General features: G+C 38.9%; 2 protein-coding genes across 2 annotated transcripts in view; both read left to right on the top strand.

Moving 5' to 3' along the window:
• Positions 1–1750: 1750 nt before the first annotated feature.
• On the top strand, positions 1751–12925 carry LOC133660328 (polyadenylate-binding protein 1A). Its single transcript, XM_062063733.1, has 15 exons — positions 1751–2579; positions 6854–7047; positions 7225–7340; positions 9092–9231; positions 9318–9412; positions 9495–9632; positions 10720–10815; positions 10925–11197; positions 11320–11410; positions 11485–11607; positions 11687–11829; positions 11957–12041; positions 12131–12261; positions 12396–12486; positions 12574–12925. The coding sequence occupies exons 1-14, from the start codon at positions 2387–2389 to the stop codon at positions 12483–12485; spliced, it is 1908 nt and encodes a 635-aa protein (XP_061919717.1). The 5' UTR covers positions 1751–2386; the 3' UTR covers position 12486; positions 12574–12925.
• A 1153-nt stretch (positions 12926–14078) lies between these two features.
• Positions 14079–21326, top strand: part of LOC133660327 (E3 ubiquitin-protein ligase RNF19A-like) — a 28658-nt gene continuing 21410 nt past the window's right edge. Inside the window, exon 1 of the mRNA XM_062063732.1 lies at positions 14079–14291. The gene's annotated coding sequence lies outside the window, so the exon portion shown is untranslated. The remainder of the gene's footprint in view (positions 14292–21326) is intronic.

Here is a 21326-nt window from a genome sequence, read left to right as displayed (position 1 = left end):
GTGCACCCTTTTGACCAAAATTAATTATAAAAATAAAATATGTATATAAAGACATACTGTAATAACTGGAAGTAAACAATGAAGATTAAAAACCAATTACAAACAAAAACCAAACAAAAAATTCACTAAAAGCAGTCTTTTTCTCACAATGTGACAACTTTTTTCTTATGAAATTGGGAACAATTTCTCATATTCTTTTTGTTTATGTAGTATTGCAATATTTTCTTGTAAAATTATTTTTTTATGTGAAATTACTTTTTAATGCAAAATGGTCACATTTGTCATACAAAATTCTGACTTAACACAATATTGCCAATTTTTTTGGTTCTTGTAAAATAGTGACATTTTTGGAGTAAAATGACTTGTCAAAATTTTGTCAAGCAAAATTCCGATTATAATGCCAAAATGTTAAAGTTTTCTTATAAAATTGTGACTTTTGTCGAGTAAACGACTCTTTTCATTAAATTGCCAAACTGTTAAGCTTTTCTTGTAAAAAATGTTATTGAGGAAAATTCCGACTTATCGTAATAATGCACAAATGTTCAGTTTTTCTTGTAGAATTTTGACTTGCGTTGAGTAAAATGCCAACTTTTATTATAATAAAAGTTTTTCTTGTGAAATTGTGACCATTTTCTTGTGAAATTCCAACTCATTTTTCACAACAAGCTTTTTTTTATATTTGCATAGTATGTATATATTATTAACGTAAGTATACAAATTTTGTTATATCTAGAAAGGGTGGTCCTAAAGAGGCAGGCATTATTCGGAGGTCTCAAGAAGGTAAGTAATACAATAATGTGTGCGTATGTGTGTGTGATTGATTGATTGAAACTTATTAGTAGATTGCACAGTACAGTACGTATTCCGTACAATTGACCACTAAATGGTAACACCCGAATAAGTTTTTCAACTTGTTAATCAATTCATGGTAGAATGTGCGTGCGTGCCACATCAATATGGAATGCACTCCCAACAGGTGTAAAAGAAAGTGCATCTCTATCCTCCTTCAAAACCGCACTAAAAGAACACCTCCAGGCAAATTCAACCTTAAACTAACACCCTCCTCCTTCCACATCCCACCTCCCCGGATTGTAAATAATCAAATGTAGATACTTATATTTTCTGATCTCTCTCTCTCTCTATGCCCACTACTTGCTGTACATATCCTACCAAGTCAGTCCTACACTGTTCCAATGTCCATTTCTCTGATGGTGCAATTGTTGATGACTGAGGTGGCGACTTGTCCAGGGTGTACGCCGCCTTCCGCCCGATTGTAGCTGAGATAGGCTACAGCGCCCCCCGCGACCACGAAGGGGATAAGCGGTAGAAAATGGATGGATGGATAAATAATGTAAATAATTAAATGTATATACTCTGATGATTATCTTGTGTGATGACTGTATTATGATGATAGTATATATCTGTATCATGAATCAATTTAACTGGACCCCGACTTAAACATTCTGATTCTGATTCAAAGTGTATTTATAAATGGAACATATTTATTTAAAAATAAAGTATGTAATAAAATACATGCGTCGGCTCTTCTTAAAAAAAAGTTGGGCGGGCTGTATATGTGTTTATAAATGGAACATATTTATTTAAGAATAAAGTATGTGATTAAATACATGCGTCGGTTCTTCTCTTTTTAAAAAAGTTGGGCGGGGCTGAGTTCGATCTGTGAACGGAGATGATGAAATACAACCCCAAACCTCGCGAGATGTGTGGCGTCTCACGTGATATTGACCGCCCAGTGGTTTGGACTGGTATCGGAAACAACCTCCGCCGACCTTCCTTTCATTCCTGTAAACCGTCTGCGTTGGGTGTGCTCCGTAGCTAGCCTCGGCACACATTTTATTATTATGAAACAAACCAAAAGCTAGAGCGCACACGCAGACATATTTTTATAAGAAAAAAAAAAAGAAAAAAAATCGGTGAAGCAGGATTTCATTTGCCAACTCAAGCAACGCGAAAGAGGGAAGAAGAAGCTCAAAAAACGCAACGAGAAGGACGCTAACGTTAAAGATAACCGCCATTACGGAACGCGTGGGTATAGCTCAATTCGCCCGTGTCACGCACGTTTCTGGTCGCGGAATTACTCCTTTCATATTGTTTTAGATAAAGATAAAGTCACGGAGCTTAGGAAGCTTACGGACGATTTAATTTGACTAAGGCGGTAACGAGCAGCTAGGCCGCGCTTCGATAGCTTGCTACTCTTGCTAGCTCAGCCCACGTTGTCACCTCCTGGACATTAACGTTAGGGGCGGGTATTCGGTGACGACGGGACATAGACGGTAAAATTCTCTTTGAAGACCGTTCTCTCCCCCTAAACATTTCACAGAGAAACTCGTCATTACGCGTCTTTAGTGTCTGAACACGCGTCGACATGAACCCCAGCGCTCCTAGCTACCCCATGGCCTCCCTCTATGTGGGAGACCTCCACCCAGACGTGACCGAAGCCATGCTCTACGAGAAATTCAGCCCGGCCGGGCCTATCCTATCTATCCGGGTGTGCAGAGACATGATTACCCGTCGGTCGCTCGGCTACGCCTATGTGAACTTCCAGCAGCCCGCTGATGGTGAGTGTCAACCATGTGTGTTTGACTCCATTTTGAACTGCTGGGCTACTATGTGTGTACAGCTCCACTAATGGACATTGGAGTGTTACTTTCAGGTGTACAGCTCCACTAATGGACATTGGAGTGTTACTTTCAAAGTCAAAATTCAAGTATTGCTAGAAACACAATTTTATATGGGACTTTATTGTATCATATGTATAGTACATGTTCCAAAAAGATAAAAACATAAAACACCACTAGAATTACAGGTATTACAAGTCAAAGTGATTAAGCTTAGTGTTACGCTCATGACTTGTTGTAACTAAACATTACCCTATAACAGGGGTGGGCAATTAATTTTTACCGGGGGCCGCATGAGCAACCCGAGCACTGCTGGAGGGCCACACGACAATATTTCAATTAAATTTTGCTCAAATTATTTTTGATATACCGTAAGATAAATAATAATAATAATTTCATTTAACCTAACTTATCTTTATACAAAAGCAGATGGTTTTTGGATGTTTTATTTTTAACACTTTCTTACACAACACTTCCTGATGTATATTACAATGCAAAAATGTGAATTTCTGTCACTTTATCCTGCATCCCCTTTGTTGTGAACGTAGCACGCCTGTACGGTGATTGGCGAAGAAGGGGGAAGCGTTGTTGTTGCGGAAATGAGTGAGGACAGACGTGCGTGTGGAAAGAACGAGATAAGTTGAGCTGTGTTAGTATAGGTTGCTCAATAAAAGTTTAAAAAGAGCATCAGACTTGGTGTGCACTTCTTCTGGACGCTACAATTGGTGTCAGAAGTGGGATGAAATGCCTCCCAGTTCGCCTTGCCGTCAAACCTGGGAGTCTTCATTGAGGGCGGAATTCTTCCATGCCAAGCAGCGTGCGCTGCACCTGTAGACGCTGCCTCTGTCCTTCCTCCCTCTCTTTGCGGCGAGCTCCTCACGTCCTGGATTCACACAGACATCTGCAGTGCTGCCGGCAACTTAAATCCCCACTCAATGCCCTTTCCCTCCCGTTCCATCTTGACAAAGTCGCCAGGAAACATCGTGGCACGTACCTCCCGATGACGTAGCGGGCTGAGTACACAAGCAGCGACAGTATGCGCAAAGATTTACTTCTGACACCAACTGTAGCGTCCAAAAGAAGTGCACACCAAGTCTGGCGCTCTTTTTAAACTTTTATTGAGCAACGTAAACTAACACAGCTCAACTTATCTCGTTCCTTCCACACGCACGTCTATCCTCACTCCTTCCGCAACTCAAGAACACATCAACTTCAGCAGGTCGTTACACTACATTCTTTAAACACAGCAACATGTGTACCACAAATTAAGCACACGGCTTTACCTTTACTTGGCAGCCCATGTCTTGTTGAAAACACGCCATTCGTCATCAACTTTTCTCTTTTTAGCGTCTCGTGGGTAACCGGGAATCACTTGTCGCTGTGCGCCTTCACTCAAAGGTTACACACGGACATACGCCCATTAATAACACTTTTCAAAATAAAAGCAGCACAGTTGTATTGCACGCACGACATAGATTGTTTTTTACATTTATTTTGTAATTTGTGATTGCCGCTGCGCCCACGAGCATACGTCCACACGGAAGTAATACAAATAACGCTTTTCAAAACAAAAGCAGCACCGTTGTATTGCACACTCGAGAGATACTTTTCAAAATGTATTTTGTAATTTATGATTGGCCTCACGTGGGCCGCAAAATGCCCAGGTCTGCCCTATAAGATGAAGGCAATTGCATTTTATTGATATTTGAAATGTATTCAATGTTTATAAATAAGAATTTAAATATACTAAATGTAAAAAAGGAAATAAATATTCAAAATAACATCATTAAATGAAATCTAGTTTGGTTACGCCATCATGAGCGCAAGGCAAGGTTGTAAAAGTTTCAACTACAATTCTAAATAAGATGACTGAAATCAAATACACACAGCTTAATGATTGATCAATACCGATTTAAATTTAGTAATACATAAATATGATGATTTATCAAAATATAAAAGAAATATACCTGAACAGAACGCTCATGATGGTTACACCAAAAAGTAACGCTATGAATCGCGTTTTTCCAAGTTTTTGGGGCATTTTTATGCTATTTCCAAGCATCTCCTTTTTATTATCGTTGATTTTAAATGGTCAAACTAATGCATATTATATACGCATGCCCTAGTAAACAAAAAAAAAGTCATATTTATTTTGATTGTTACATTTTGAAGTACATTTGTGCAAATTGTGAGTTGAAACCCCGGCCGAGTCATACCAAAGACTATAAAAATGGGACCCATTACCTCCCTGCTTGGCACTCTGCATCAAGGGTTGGATTTGGGGGTTAAATCACCAAAAATTATTCTCGGGCGGGGCCGCCGCCGCTGCTGCCCACTGCTCCCCCTCACCTCCCAGGGGCTGAGCAAGAGGATGGGTCAAATGCAGAGGACAAATTTCACCACACCTGTGGTGGCGTGGCTCGGTTGGTACAGCGGCTATGCCAGCAACTTGAGGGTTGCAGGTTCGATCCACGCTTCCGCCATCCTAGTCACTGCCATTGTGTCCTTGGGCACTTTACCCACCTGCTCCCAGTGCCCACCCACACTGGTTTAAATGTAACTTAGATAATGGGTTTCTCTGTGTTAAAGTGCTTTGAGTCACTAGAGAAAAGCGCTATATATAAATATAATTCACTTCACACCTAGTGTGTGTGTGTGACAATCATTGGTACTTTAACTTTACTAATGGACCAGTTCGAAGTTGGCTTCTGTGCATGTTCAATTTGTCGAGGTCAAAGTTCGGGAGAGAAAAACAAAGGCAGCAACTCCATACTATTTATGATCAACTTTGTCAGTTTGTGGTTTGTTTTTACACTTCAGCATGAATAGTAGAATATATATTTCAGATTTTTTTGTTTATTCCGTGTCGTGTATATTTTTGAAAATGCCGAAGACAATTTGCGCTGTTGAGGGGATGTTCTAATAGTAGATATCACCTCACAAGATGGAAGCAAACTGTGTGACATTCATGAGTGTTACTTTAAATATGGTGATCTCACCACAAACAAAAAGGAAATCTGACCTGTTGTGAAATAACTGCAAGCATTGCCTTTTTTGTAACTTTGAAGCATTCTTGTGCCCATGTTTGTAACACCAAGGTACATGCCTATATCAAAGTACATGGTAGGCGGCCAGAGCTTCATGTCATCCTTTTCTCCTATCCAACCGTCAGAAATAGTGAGAGGGTCTGGCAAAGAGTTAAGTGTCTTTTATCAACAAGGTTTTTTGGTAGTCCTCAGCCTTTTCGTTGTTTACCTCTTGTCCGGTTTTCTTGGCTTTTACACCCATTTCCCACGCAGCAAAAGCCCTGGCAGTAAGATTTTTTTATTTCCAGATGCCTTTAGTCCACAACAACGCAAATGGTCTTTCAATGAGTCAACACTCCATCGCATAAAATATTCAGTCGACATTTACTTCCAAATCAGCACCACTCGATAATAAGGAAGCCATTTTCTGGGTTTGTTTATCCCTCTTGACCTTAAACCCGTCAAAAAAAAGTCTCGAACAAGCCTGCTGAATCCTCGAACTGGTCCATTGCTTTGTAGATGTCGGGGACAGGTCATGTGAGACGACGATGGTTTGTCGTAATCACAATATGCAGGTAAAAAAGGTATCTAATGCTTAAACCAAAAAGGTGAGTGCCCCTAAGAAACGGCATTGAAGCTTAGGGATAGCTATGCAGAACGAAACTTGAACTGAACTGGCTACAAAGTAAACAAAAATAGAATGCTGGACGACCGCAAAGACATGCAGCATGTGGAGCAGAGACGGCGTCCACAAAGGAAGACATGAAACTGGAACAGGAAAATACCCAAAAAATCAGGAAAAGCCACCAAAACAGGAGCGCAAGACAAGAACTAAAACACTGTGCACGGGAAAACACCAAAAAACTCGGTGTGATTTGACAGGTCGTGACAGTACACCTACTTTGAGACAATAGCTATAGTGATGCATGGTTGGCTATGGTTTAAATTCATATCCAACAATTATGACAACGACTTTTTATTGTCTGCTGAGTTTCTCATTTTTTTAATGATTTCTGCTGGTGGTGTGCCTTCGAAAATTTTCAAAGAAAAAAAATGCGCCTTGGCTCAAAAAAGGTTGAAAAACACTATTAGAATCAGAGCACCCACTGTTGACGAACATACCATGCTTATTGTTACATATCGTTATTGCCCTTGCTTAACTGGTAAATTACCGACCGTTTGTTTCAGCTGAGAGAGCCCTGGACACCATGAATTTTGATGTGATCAAAGGCAGACCACTACGCATCATGTGGTCTCAGCGGGACCCCTCCCTTAGGAAGAGCGGAGTGGGCAACATTTTCATTAAAAACCTTGACAAGTCCATTGATAATAAGGCACTCTATGACACCTTCTCAGCGTTTGGAAACATCCTTTCCTGCAAGGTAGGTGGAGAAACGTTAGCCATTTGAGCCTGTTTGTATGTCTGTATGCTTTACATACTCACTACTACTGTGCATGACTTTGGATCCGCAGAGGAATCTCATCGTTGCTTACAATGTATTTGAAACGCATGGTGTTTGTGAATGTCACTGAAGTGCTCAAAATGTTCCCTCTCCAAGGTGGTTTGTGATGAAAATGGCTCAAAGGGTTATGGCTTTGTGCACTTTGAGACCCATGAGGCGGCTGAGCGGGCCATTGAGAAAATGAATGGCATGTTGCTCAATGACAGAAAAGTGTAAGTGGGAATATCATTTATGACCCATTGATGTGAATAGTTTGTGTAATGTCTTACTAACATGTGATTTGGTAATCAAATGCAAGCCCCGTTCTGAGTGTTTTGAGTGACAAGATAACATTGCATTGTGCGCACTACATGTTTATTTGCAAAAACTGATGACCTGTTTTGAATTTTGCACTATAAATACATTAATAGGTGTTTTTTTAATGTAACACTAGATTTTTTTTTAACACAACCAGCATTTTAACATTGGAGCTAACATTATTGGGATGTAACGGGATAGGAAATATAGCCCTAATGCACTGACAGTAAATGAGAACTGGGAGTACACCCGCCAGTGTAGTTTTTTTATTTAGTACTATTGAGTGAGCCCGTCTTAGAAGCAGACCGCATTTCCCATAATCCCCTACGTAGCTCTGTAAAATATGGTAGGAAACGCATTAGCAGAGCAGAAAACTCAAGCCTGTGGATCCTCTCGCAAAGTTTAAATCGGACATTTGGGTGCATTTTGGCTTCGCAGTCAAAGAAGAGAAAACATGACTGACATGCATAATACCGTTTCTGGCTATTGCCAGATAGTGACAGTCTACAAGGAAATGCAAGCAACACGAGAAGTCACTTGATTATCACCTGCTGCAAAACAAAGATGTAAGCCAGGTCAAACATTATTTTTTATGGAATTTCAATCAAGTTTCGTTACGACAGCACGTTTACAATTGCCAGTCAAAACACAAAAAACTGAAAGTAATTTAATATTTCTTGTGACTAGAAACATTGTTTATTCACTGTCCTTTGCACTTTGAAAATACTTATTTGTGGTAATAAATAATATTACAACATTTGAGCATTAGGTTTGTGTTTATTTGCAGTAAGTTTGTTTAACCTTCGCATAAGTAGCCCTTAGGCTCAATTGAAATACCTGTCCTCCCCTTTGCTTTTGCCCTCCCTCCTTGGTTTTTTGGATTCACGTCAATCAAGAGGCATGCAAATTTTCTGTCAGGTAGGGGGAAGGGCGAAGTACCTTGCTTGAAGCGGAGTGAGCTCGCAGACCATCCTAGATTGAGTGTAGTAAGGAGAAAGATGACAGTGCTACTGCATGTAAATATGAGCTTCAAATACACAATGAAACATTTTACATACCGCCGATGCACCAGCACTTGCATATTTCGCCAAAAACGTTTTCTAAATGGTCTTATTTTTAAAGGCAAAAGAAAATAAGAGCACAAGCAAAGTTGAACATTGGGTGCGCTGACATCTTGAAAGCGAACATTTGTCGCATCTGCCTTTGTTACTGCTGGCAAATGGCGAGGATTGAGGATGTAGCAAGACTCGAGTGACGACCATATGCATACAGGGGTATTTGCAATACTTCGCCATGGCACAAGATGCTAGAGCGAAAGGGGTGGGGGGCGAGGAGGGAGAATTGGAATTGTACCTTAATTTTCCTTACTAAGGCTATTTTTCAAAGCCTGTTTTTTTTTTTTTTTTTTACATGACTGCAATATCTTAACTGTGGCCTTAATCCTGTGATAATGGTGTACCGTGATATTTAGATATTTTTGCATCCCTATTAGATTACTATTTAATGTTAATCTAATTAGACAAAATAAATTATTTAATTTTAATCTAATTAAACAAAATAAATAGCAGAATTTAACAAATTTGAAATTTGGTTTAAAAAAAACTTTGGCTAGTTTAGATTAAGTCCAGGCAATCCTGATTAAAATGTTTCTGTATCCGACCAAAAGGTTTGTTGGACGCTTCAAATCACGTAAAGAGAGGGAAGCAGAGCTTGGGGCCCGTGCCAGAGAATTCACCAATGTTTATATCAAGAATTTTGGGGAGGACATGGATGATGAAAAGCTAAAGGAGTTGTTTGGAAAATATGGTAAGTAATAAACAGCAAAGCCAATGCCACTTAATAAGTGGGTCATTTGGCACATTACATTTTATTAATTGACTTTCTCTTTTAAGGACCAGCTCTCAGTATCCGGGTTATGACTGACGAGAGTGGAAAATCCAAAGGATTTGGCTTTGTCAGTTTTGAGCGACATGAAGATGCACAAAAGGTAGGGATAGAGTGCAATTAACAAGGCAGAGACATGGTCCAATGTGTTTTAAGTTTCCTAAAGTTGTTATTTTTACTTTTAGGCTGTGGATGACATGAATGGTAAAGAACTAAATGGCAGGCAAGTTTATGTGGGCCGTGCACAGAAAAAAGGAGAGCGCCAGAATGAGCTCAAACGCAAATTTGAGCAGATGAAACAGGATCGCATGACCAGATACCAGGTTAGTCTGTCCTTAGTTTAAAGAAAATTGTACACTTGCATAGTTTTGAATGGATCTACAAGGAAGTGCACAATTTTGAGGAATAACTTAATTGCAATTTTTCTATCCAAAATTTCGATTGGATTTGCGATTATATTTTATACATAAAATAGTGAAGGAAGACTGTCAACCAACATATTTTTGTCTCGAGGTGCCACACAGAGCAATATGCAACAATTAACTTTATACAGAGCTTTTGTCTACATCATTCTCTTAAACTAAAGAAATAATTGATAAAAACTATACAGTGGTTATAATGTAATCATAATATATATTAATGCAGGTAACCATTAAAAAGGATATAAACTCATTTCATTACTGTAGACTTTTTAACCATTGTAATTGTAAAATAGATTTTAATCTCAATGAGTTTTATAAATAAAGGAAAATGAATGAATCTAAGGCAAATAACTTTATCCTAAATTAATAAACCAAAAAAAGACTAATTTCCGGAAGAAAAAATCTTAATGGCTCAGTGCGATTTTTTATTTTCTTTCCCAGTGGGAAAAATAAAGTTGTACTTTGTCTTTTTGTGTGTTGCCATCACATGACCGTGGCTTTGTCCCCTGTGTTGGTGGATCATATTGCCCATCCGATTTGAAGCTGAAATATTACAACGGGACAGTAGGCTTTGTAACCATTTTTTTTTTTTCCCCTAATTTTTGTTACTTTGCTGGACTTCACTGGCGAGTCGTGAAGCTCTGTGTGTGTGTAAAGCTGGTGCCCTGCTCTAGTCTCCACCGAGACAATGACTGAATAGAGGGGTCACTCTGTTCAGTACATTCTACTGTTAAACGTGTCTAGGTGCTGAGAGCGATGCACAAAAACGTTTTTCTTCCTCTTTGAAGTAAGAGACGAACAAAGCCGAGGCTTAGCAATTCTAACTGGTGAACATGGCTGTCACTCAAATGCCGGTGATGGCGGAGGAATAAAAATCTCATCCTTTAGCAGTTACTTACCGCACTATTCAAAACCTTGTCGATTCGATTTCGATTAATCGTGCAGCCCTAGTGGTTCATATGATTGACAAAGAATCGCTGTTTTCCAGGGTGTCAACTTGTATGTGAAAAACCTTGACGACGGCCTTGATGATGAGCGTCTGCGCAAAGAATTTTCTCCTTTTGGAACAATAACAAGTGCAAAGGTGAGAAGTGAACAGAATCATGCTGCATTTTTTTAACGTGAAAATAACTGGTAATAAAATTGTGATTTCCACCAAGAGTGAACGTTGACTCTGTTCTTGTCTTCCCCAGGTTATGATGGAGGGTGGCCGCAGCAAAGGCTTTGGATTTGTGTGCTTTTCTTCTCCAGAAGAGGCCACCAAAGCTGTAACCGAGATGAATGGCCGTATTGTTGCCACTAAACCATTATATGTGGCCCTGGCTCAACGCAAAGAAGAGCGCCAGGCCCATCTAACAAATCAGTACATGCAGAGGATGGCTACTGTCCGCGCTGTGCCCAACCCTGTTCTTAACCCATACCAGCCCGCTCCACCTTCTGGCTACTTCATGGCGGCGATACCTCAGGTGAGTCCCAAAATGACACACATCCTATTTGAGTACGTATTTTTTATGTTAGGTTGTCTTTTGATGTAAATTACTCTAACTTTTAAACGAGTGATTCTAATGATTTAATGTGTTCACATCAGGCCCAAAACCGTGCTGCATATTACTCTGCCAACCAGCTTGCCCAGCTGCGTCCCAGCCCTCGATGGGCCGCTCAGGGAGTGCGTCCACAACGTAAGTTTCAACAAGAAATAATTTATTTTGCTTCTATTGTTGAAAAGCTATAATATGCTTTTGTTTCGCTCCAGACTTCCAGAACATGCCCAATGCAATGCGCCCGTCAGGTCCAAGGCCCCAGACTTACAGCGCAATCCGTCCCACCGCGACCGCCAATGCCCAGGTCCCACGGATGATGGCCTCTCAACGCATGCGTGAGTATACATCAATGATCGTTAAGTTACTGCCTTCATGATAATGAATTTGAGACGTAATCCATTTTCCTTACCTCAGCCACCCAGACCCTCAGCCAGCGCCCTGCCAGCGCTTCGGCCACTGCCGCTCCAGTGCGTGCGATGCCCCACTACAAATACGCTGCCGGAGTCCGCAACCCTCAGCAGCACATGGCTTCCCAGCCACAAGTCAACATGCAGCAGGTTCGTAGTCTGTTCTTTCAATTTCAGTTAGACTGTGATACTCAAAATGGCCTTAATGCATAGTTAAATATTGTTTGTGCCATTTGTAGAAATGTCAAAGTCAATGTATGTGTACTTTTCCCATTAGCCTGCAGTTCATGTCCAAGGACAGGCGCCCCTGACTGCATCCATGCTGGCTGATGCCCCTCCTCAGGAACAGAAACAAATGCTAGGTCAGTCCTTTGCTTGTTTTAAAATAAACACTTATAAGTGTTAGTAGACACAGTATGAATGTTTATAATAATTTATGTTGTTCCCCCAGGTGAGCGACTGTTCCCTCTGATTCAGAACATGCACCCGAGTCTGGCGGGCAAGATCACTGGCATGCTGCTGGAGATTGACAACTCTGAGCTTCTTCACATGCTCGAATCGCCTGAATCCCTGCGCTCAAAGGTCCGCAATCAGTGTCACAACATTTCAAACTTCAAAATTCTGTTTTTGGTCAACTTGAAGAATTTTACTCCTATTGCTGTGGTCATTTGTCATGAGCTTGTCATATGCAGTGGTTAATTTGGTCTTTGATTTAGGTGGATGAGGCTGTTGCTGTGCTCCAGGCCCACCAGGCCAAAGAGGCTGCACAGAAGTCAACCACGCCCGCTGGTGTTCCCAGCGTCTAAGGTATACACATCTTGGACAACATTGCGGAAGAGTTACATGTCTTCCTACAAACAAAATGTAACTTGTGATTTATTTCCCTCTCTGCAGATTGAGCATTTTGAAACCTGCTTCACCGATGGAAAAAGATAAAAAAATTTAAACATTGAAAAATCCAAAACACTGAAAACATTGCAAAATGATAAATTTTTTCTTAAAAAAAGAAAACTATTTACTCTGCCAGGTCTAGGAATGGTTTGACTAGACCTTGATCATAAACAAAAAAAGTCCTTAAAAAAAAAGCAAAAAGTTAAAATTCAATTGTAAATTTGAATGCATTCCTCTGTTTTGTCATTTTATTGTCTATGCCATGGGATAGAATATCAGCCATGGTACAGGATGGAGGTGTCCAAGCATTTTGAAGGTTTATAGTTAACTGATGGCTAATAAATTGTTAAAAATATGTGTCCTATTTCATTCTTTTACATTCACACTGTTACACAATGTCAACCAACAGGTATTGTGTTTTAAGAGCCCTTGATAACAATTGGAGTTAAGATGGGGCTTAAGTCCACATCTAAGAAATGGTGAACAGCATGGCTGTTTTAAACATGCAGAACTCCATGTTTGGTTTTTCAAGGTGGACCATAATGTTCAATTCCAAATGTTTTTGAATAAGTGTGGATTTATTATGGGTTTTACTAAAGTGTAACCTGGTCATTTTTACATATTTCAATATACAGTAGAGATGGTTGCATATTCAATCCACCTTGAGAAAACAATGGTTAAAACAGAGAGGCATCTGATAGACAAATGAATTGATTGTTCATTGGACAACATAAAGGAAACTACAAGTAGTTTTTCAAAGACTTTCCATATCTCACTTTAGTACAACAGGCTTATCCAAGTGTGCCTAATGAATTGGCTTCTGTTTTATTTGAGAGAAGTCAATTTAGAGAACAGGAAGTGTTTCAGTACTGCATGTTTAGCCACCGTTTCATCAAATACTGAAGTCTTACGTGGCGTGTATTTACTCGAATACTTAACACAATAATGGCTGTAAAAATGTAATTTATTCAGTTGCCAATTTAACCGAAACCTGAGAATCTTGTCCTTCAGAATCGGCAATTTTAGGGTTGCATATTCGATCATAGCTCCCTAATCGCGGCCGTTGTCTCCCAGTGGCAGCTGCTACACTAGTGTATGAATGTGCAGAACTCCCTTGAAAAATAGGTTCTTAATCTCAATGGGACTTCCCTGGGTAAATAAAGTTTAAAACAATACAATAAAAGTTATAGCTGTATTGTAATTTAGTCGGCTTATCATTTTTAGCACATCGGATATTTGATTCATTTTAGAAATAAAAATATGTCCTTCAAAATAAAACCTATAGTATTTTTTTTAAATTGTCATATGTTTTAAACACATCGGATATTTAATATTTATCCCTTTTATTTATTTTTAAAAACATTTTTACTTTCCCCTATGTTAATTATTTGCAAATGTGTTTCATTATCTGCCTTTATCTCAAATGTATAGGATCTGTTTTATTTGATGAATACTAACTCACGTAAATTCACGCGGCACTAACATGTCCAACTCTCGCGATATGATTTGAATTAGCGAGCTTGAGGGACAGCAGCTTGAACTGAGCCTGCTATGTCTTGCTCGCCCACCAGTGGACCACGTAAATGTTTGTCAAGACCGAAAAAAAACAGTACTAACAATAAAAGGGAATACTTTTTTTTTTTTTTTACTCATTGCCTTTTTGTTAAACACATTTGTTCCCCCTTCGCTGTGCCCAGAAGAGGAGCGACGAGCAACAGACGGTATGTTCTCATCAGGTTTTTGCTAACCTTGTTAGCATGATGCTAGCGCTATATCGTGTTTGGGAAAGCTCAGCTTGCTCAAGGGCAGCCAGACAAACGTCCAGACTAGTGTGTAAATATAACCACTGCACTCTCATGTGACTTATTTTCGCCTTATTCGTCTAATTTGCCATTAACACGGTCAACCGTATCAAACAGCAAAAGCACATTACTGTTGACTTACTATTGCATCATAACTACTAGCTGTTGGTAACGACGATCATTTTATTTTGTTTATGTGTATTAGTTACCCAGTGTAACATTCTATCGGTACCAAATCTGAACTATTATTAGCATTGTGGTCGTCAACGCCACTGTACTGCTGCTGCCGATCGTTGAAAGGTAATAACAGACTTTGTTGAACTCCAGAATCTCTTGGGTTAAAAGCACATTATGCCCAAATAAAATCGAGTACTATGTGTAATGTGCACTCCCTTTTACAGTGGTAGTGAAGCCATCGAATTATATACTTTTGTATATATTCTTTTTCAAATCACCTGACATGTATACTGTGTATATTTACATACTTTATCCATTTTTTAACGTAGTTTTTATATACATGTTACAGGTTATATATCTTTTATTATTGAATGTATCAAATGTGGAAACAAGCATTTTGGCTTTTTGTGCCAACCATTTGCCTTTTTAAAGCATTACATGGATTCAATTCTTTAAGATGTAAATAAACTTCTCAATCAATCAGTACTAGTACTATTCGTATTAGTTTTAAACATTTTAAAAACAAAAAGTATAGTTTAGCAAAAAATCCTATACTTAATTAACAGATTTCAGGACAAGCAATCAAACAAGAGGATAAAGTAAGACTTTTGGGTGTTACACTTACCGGTAGTAATACACTTTTGTGGTCCGAATATATCAATCAAATTGTTGCTAAGATGGGTTGAAGCAGTGGTCCCCAACCACCGGGCCGCACAAGAAATAAAAAACCAAAAAAAAATATTTTTTTTATTAAATCAACATAAAAAACACAAGATACACTTACAATTAGTGCACCAACCCAAAAAACCTCCCTCCCCCATTTACACTCATTCGCACAAAAGGGTTGTTTTTCTGTTATTAATATTTCTGGTTCCTACATTATCAATATAGATCAATACAGTCTGCAGGGATACAGTCCGTAAGCACACATGATTGTATTTTTGTGTGAAAATACCATTACACCCCCCCCTTTTTTTTTTTAAGCGTTCACCGGTCCGCAGTTACAAAAAGGTTGGGGACCACTGGGTTGAAGTATCGCTGCTGTTACAAAATGTTAAAGTACCAATGATTGTCACACACCTGCGCGGAAGCCATTAGTCAAGTTAAAGTTAAGTTAAAGTACCAAGGATTGTCACACACACACTAGGTGTGGCAAAATTATTCTCGGCATTTGACCCATCACCCTTGGTCAATCAATCAATGTTTACTTATAAAGCCCTAAATCACGAGTGTCTCAAAGGGCTGCACAAGCCACAACGACATCCTCGGCTCATTTCCCACATCAGGGCAAGGAAAAACTCAACTCGATGGGACAATAATCACCCCCTGGGAGGTGAGGGGAGCAGTGGGCAGCAACTGTGATTTAACCCCCAATTCCAACCCTTGATGCTGAGTGCCAAGCAGGGAGGTAATGGGTACCATTTTTATAGTCTTTGGTATGACTCGGCCGGGGTTTGAACTCACAACCTACCGATCTCAGGGCGGACACTCTAACTAACCACTAGGCCACTGAGTAGGTTGTGCTATGTATGTAACACCTGCAATTCGCAGACAGGTAGTACAAACATTGGTGTTGTGTCATCTGGATTATTGTTCAGTTATTTGGGCTTCTGCACCCAAGGTTGAGTTTACAAAATTACAAACAGCTCAAAATAGGGTAGCTAGACTTACTCTTGATTGTTCTTATAGATTGAGTGTGGACCGTATGCATTCTTGTCTTGGATGGCTGAAGGTTATTCATAGATTATCCAGCAGTTTATTGGTATTTATTCGAAACATTATTCATATCAAGTACCCTACAGCTCTTTTTAAGCAGATTGGTTAGAATGCTGATGTTCACCACTACAGTACCAGAGCTTCAACTCAAGGTCTACTTGCATTACCACGACCAAGAACTAATTAAATGAAAAGCACTGTTGTACACAGAGGCATTTCATTATGGAATACTCTTTTTTTTTTTTTTTTTTTTTTTTTTAATATTAGGACTATTCCCAGTAAAAAAAAAGCATTTAAGAAACATGTAAAAACACTTTTTAGACTTAAGAGTTAATCTTTTGTGTTATCAGTTTTGAGAACTTTTTTTCCCTCTCTTTCACTTTTTCTTTTCTTTTCTTATAACTGGATTTGCGTATGTTCTGTAACTGTATCTGTGTACTGTTATTTTTATGTATTATTTTGAGAATTTTCTTTTTTATTTTCCTTTTATCTGTCTTTTATTTGTAACTGGATTTGTGTATGTTTTGTAACTGGATCTGTGTATTATTATTTTACTTTGAACTTTTGAAAAGGACCCCAGGAAGACTAGCCTGATGTTTGTGTGTCGGCTAATGGGGATCCTCAATAAACAATACTATAAAGCTGTGTAACAGCAACATAGAGAGGACTCAACAAGTACATCTTGTGGGTTTTTTTAAACACTTTGTTCCTCTTTAAAAACCTTTATTGAGTTGAGTTGAGTTTGAGTTTATTTGGAACATGCGTGCATACAACATGATACATCACAATTTTCAATTTCTCTATTGAACATGTTCGAAAAGAGGTAGGAAGAAGCAGAGCTTATTTAAGTCTACCCCTTTTCCTTTACATAGCAGTTTCTAAAACTTTTGTTCACTTCCTGTTCTCAATTTATACACAAAATACACACAATATACTCCATAAGTAATAACGATAAAAATGAATGGATGGATGAGATAAATTCAGAATGTTCATGGTTCTTCTTCTTTGTATTTTGGTAACACTTTAAGTTTGAAGAGTTCCTTGAAGTGAATCATATTAGTACATTGTTTGATTTATCTGCTTAATCCATTCCATAATTTAATTCCACATACTGATATTCTGAAGGTCTTAAGTGTTTTACGTGCATACAAATGTTTTTAAATTACATTTTTCTCTAAGATTATATTTGTCCTCTATTTTTGAGAAAAATTGTTGTATATCCCTGGGTAGCAGGTTATAGTTTGCTTTGTGTATAATTTTAGCTGTTTGCAAATTCACAATGTCGTGGAATTTCAGTATTTTTGATTCAATAAATAAAGGGTTTGTATGTTCTCTATATCCAACATTATTCTAACTGATCTTTTTTGTAACACCATTAATGAATGAAGTGTACTTTTGTAGTTATTTCCACATATTTCTACATTTCTACTCAAGAATGAATGAATAGATGTTGCTGGATGCTTTCCAGATCGGTGTTCTTCCATTGAGGTTATCAGTTCAACATGATATGTGGGTGTTTGTTTATCAGGACCTGTGATTGACCTGTTTTCTTTCCCCCATTGTAAACACAGCTGCAAATGGTAGTGGTGTTGACATGGTGAACCCGGCATTGTCAGTTCGTTTTACATGCTCAAAATTGGTGGTTCTTCAAACTTTTTTCACCAAGTACAATCTTAGAAAACACCTGGCTTTCCAAGTACCCCTAGCATGACCAACATTAAAATACCATAGCGTAGTAGGCCCAAGTATTCATTAAAAACAAGGCAGGTGTTTTATTTGACAAGTATATTGAATATTTTTGGCAACTGTAACATTACACACACATAGTTTCCCCTAGATTGCTAAGATACCTGTGGCGGTAGGGGCCTGATTAGGGGTGTGACGGGTTGTGGTCATATGACATCGCATAATTTGCATTATATGCTATGATGATATTATTTTCTTTAAAAAGGCTAAACAAATCCGTGCCTGAAAGTGGATTAGTGTAGAATGAGGAAATGTTTGCATGAGAAGTAAAGCATGCATCTGTTTATTGGATCTTTGAAAGATACAGTCCAGAAATACAATTAAACACATGACAAATTTTCCTTTTTTTCTCCCCCCAAACAAGCAACCTACAAAAATTAAATATAAAATTAAAGCTGCAAGCAGCGATGGACGGGACCGCTTTACCCATTCAACATATCTTTACCTGCACATTTCCTACCTTCTCTGCATAGTGTGGTCACACTGGTGCTTTCTGCCTTTACCCATTCAACATATCTTTACCTGCACATTACCTACCTTCTCTGTATCCTGGAGTCTAGCTGGTGTTTCCTGCCTTTACCCATTCAACATATCTTTACCTGCACCTTACCTACCTTCCCTGCATCCTGTCGTCACACCGGTGCTTCTTTCTTTCACCCATACAACATATCTTTACCTGCACATTACCTACCTTCTCTGCATAGTAAGGTCACGCTGGAGCTTCCTGCCTTTACCCATTCAACCTATTTTACATGAATGTATTCCATTTCTGGGGTCCCACTTTTTTGTAAGCGTTTTGAAAACAAATGATAAATGGATGCATTATCCTGTTATATCTCACATTCTATTTTGTGTTTTGAAAAAAGGTTGTCATAAACGTTACTTCATTCATTAAAAAAAATAATAAAAAAGAAGTAGAAAATGGATGGATGGATGGAAAACAAATTTTAAAAAGTATGTTTTTGGGGTGGAGGAGTCAGATCGGGTGCTAGTTAGCTTGAAGCTAACAGCTAGCCTGTCTCCATCCTGGAACATTGTGGATCCAGCGGGAGATAAAAGTGTTTCCATGGACTCACAAAGACTAAAACAAGTCATTTACAGGAACCTTGGCACACGAAGTTAAAAAGGTTGACTTTACACTCACCTTAGTGTTTACCATCAAGTCTTTCTTTTGACAGCCCCTCACGCTAAACTTGTCCCAGTGCAAACTGAGGAAGTGTTTGTCATTGACAAAACTTTCAGCCAATCAAAATTTACGACCAATAAAAACGCAATAAACGGGGACGGTAATGTGACCCGGCAAATATAAACAAACCAAAACACTGGCGGAAAGCAATAATCGAGACAATAAAAAAACAAGCAAGCCGGGCGGTAGTTTAAAAAAAAGGAAAAAAACGTCTTGCTCTCAGTCTCTGCTCACGGCGGCCATCTTTGAAATGTTTTTCAGCGCAGCGGTTCTTTGAGGGCTCATAAAATCCAAACTGGAGCAGTAATTAAAACTCTTTCATCAACTTTTAATCAGAAGAGTTCCATCTCTCTCCTGTGCTAATTTGAAGCCGACACGACAAACGCGCTCAGAGGAGATAATGTTTGAAAAAAGGTGACTGTTTTTACTCAACTTTTGTTTTGAAGGGGGAATTGCAAACTTCCTGTTGATTTTTGCTGGGGGTTGTCAGTGTATGAAATCTAGGTCTAAGTGAGACCTACATAGAGGTTTTTGTTTCATGTCTCTACGACATTCCTACTGGGAGTTAGAGGCAGTTTTGTCTGTGTTTTGATCCTAGGATCGCTAGAGCGCAATTTTGAGTTTTGGGTTTGGTTTTTTGATTAGATTGCAATTTTCGCCAGTCCTGATGTGTGTGTCCAATTAGGTGAGTTTTGAAGCATGTTAAGGGGGTCAAATTACAGCTCAAAGAGGCGGCGGTATAATAATGAAACGCTAGAAATACAATAGGGTCCTCTGTCCCAAAGGGACTCGGTCCCTAATAAAAAAAACAATGCATCAGTTATATAAGTGCAGGCAAATATTGACATGAAGCCACAAACAACTGCACTCCTGAATGTCCCCGATACGGTGCAGCAATACACAAAAGCAGACAAAAGACTCTTCAATTATTTACCTTTCAATTACTTTTCAATTGGGGTTAAATTTGAGAGCAGTCTCTTTTACGTAGTTGGGAAACCACCCCATACTTCCTGAAACTTCACAGAAGTTCATGTCAGCCTAATTTTTTTTCAATTTAAGGAAATAAAAAATATCTCTAATCTAGCGGGTGTGGCAGGGAGGCGCTGCTGCTGGAATTGGGTAGTTTGTTCGCATAAGATTAGCAATAAAAGTTAAAAAATAGTGTCTGACTTTGTGTGACTTCTTCTGAGGGCAAGAAGACCCATCCATCCATTTTCTACCGCTTGTCCTAAAACATTTGTTTTCATGTAAAAAAAACAAAAAACAACTTCCTTTCAACGTGTGGCTGCTATGATATTGCCGTGGCGGTGCGCCACTTTCAGTTACATTAAGGGGAAACCCTGCACAGAGGTTGAGCAGTAACAGTGTTTGAATATTTAATTGTTTCTTTGGCGTACCACTGGATAGAGCCCACGTACATACCACCGTTTTAGAATCACTGCTCTAAATGAAACAGAAATAACTGCATTAAATCAATTGAAACACGCTTTATAAAATGCATGAAAACAGCTCGTCTGATCTAAAAGTTGGATTAACACACCACCTCTATTTTAATTGGAAACCAGACGCATTTATTGAATGATCGATTACTGGAGCGGGATTTCTTTACTCATGGAATGTGCATACAGGCAATATTACACAGAGGACAGGCTGGCCAGGAATGCAGTCAGGCATACCGTCTGGCTAACTGCACAGGCTCAACTGTATGTAGTATGGTAAATAAGTATTTAATCCTGTGCTGATTGTGTTAGTTTAATACTTTACCCCTTACAGAGTTATCAACAGGGCATCATTTTATGGTGGGGTCATTGTAACCAAGAGAGACAGAATAAAGTATTTGATCCCCCACCAACTTGGAAACATTCTGAGACCTAATGTGCTTTTAGGCCTGTGCTTTTAGGAACGTACACCGAAACTCAATTTAGGATAGCATATGACCGACTTAATTCATCCCACAACGAGAAAATTATGTGGTTGCAGTGCAGATACAAAATCTTCACAAAAATAAGGTTAAACGCAATGAAAATAAGAGGTAAAGAAGTTAAACGAGTACAGATCTGATGCAACCAGCTGCCTCTTCAGTGGAACCATTTATACATACAGCTACAAAGTAAAATACAGTTATGCTG

This window comes from Entelurus aequoreus, linkage group LG11 (assembly GCF_033978785.1).
Source record: "Entelurus aequoreus isolate RoL-2023_Sb linkage group LG11, RoL_Eaeq_v1.1, whole genome shotgun sequence".
NCBI classification, from domain to species: domain Eukaryota; kingdom Metazoa; phylum Chordata; class Actinopteri; order Syngnathiformes; family Syngnathidae; genus Entelurus; species Entelurus aequoreus.
The sequence above is the reverse complement of the archived record's forward strand: the minus strand, read 5'-3'. Positions and strand labels throughout refer to the sequence as shown.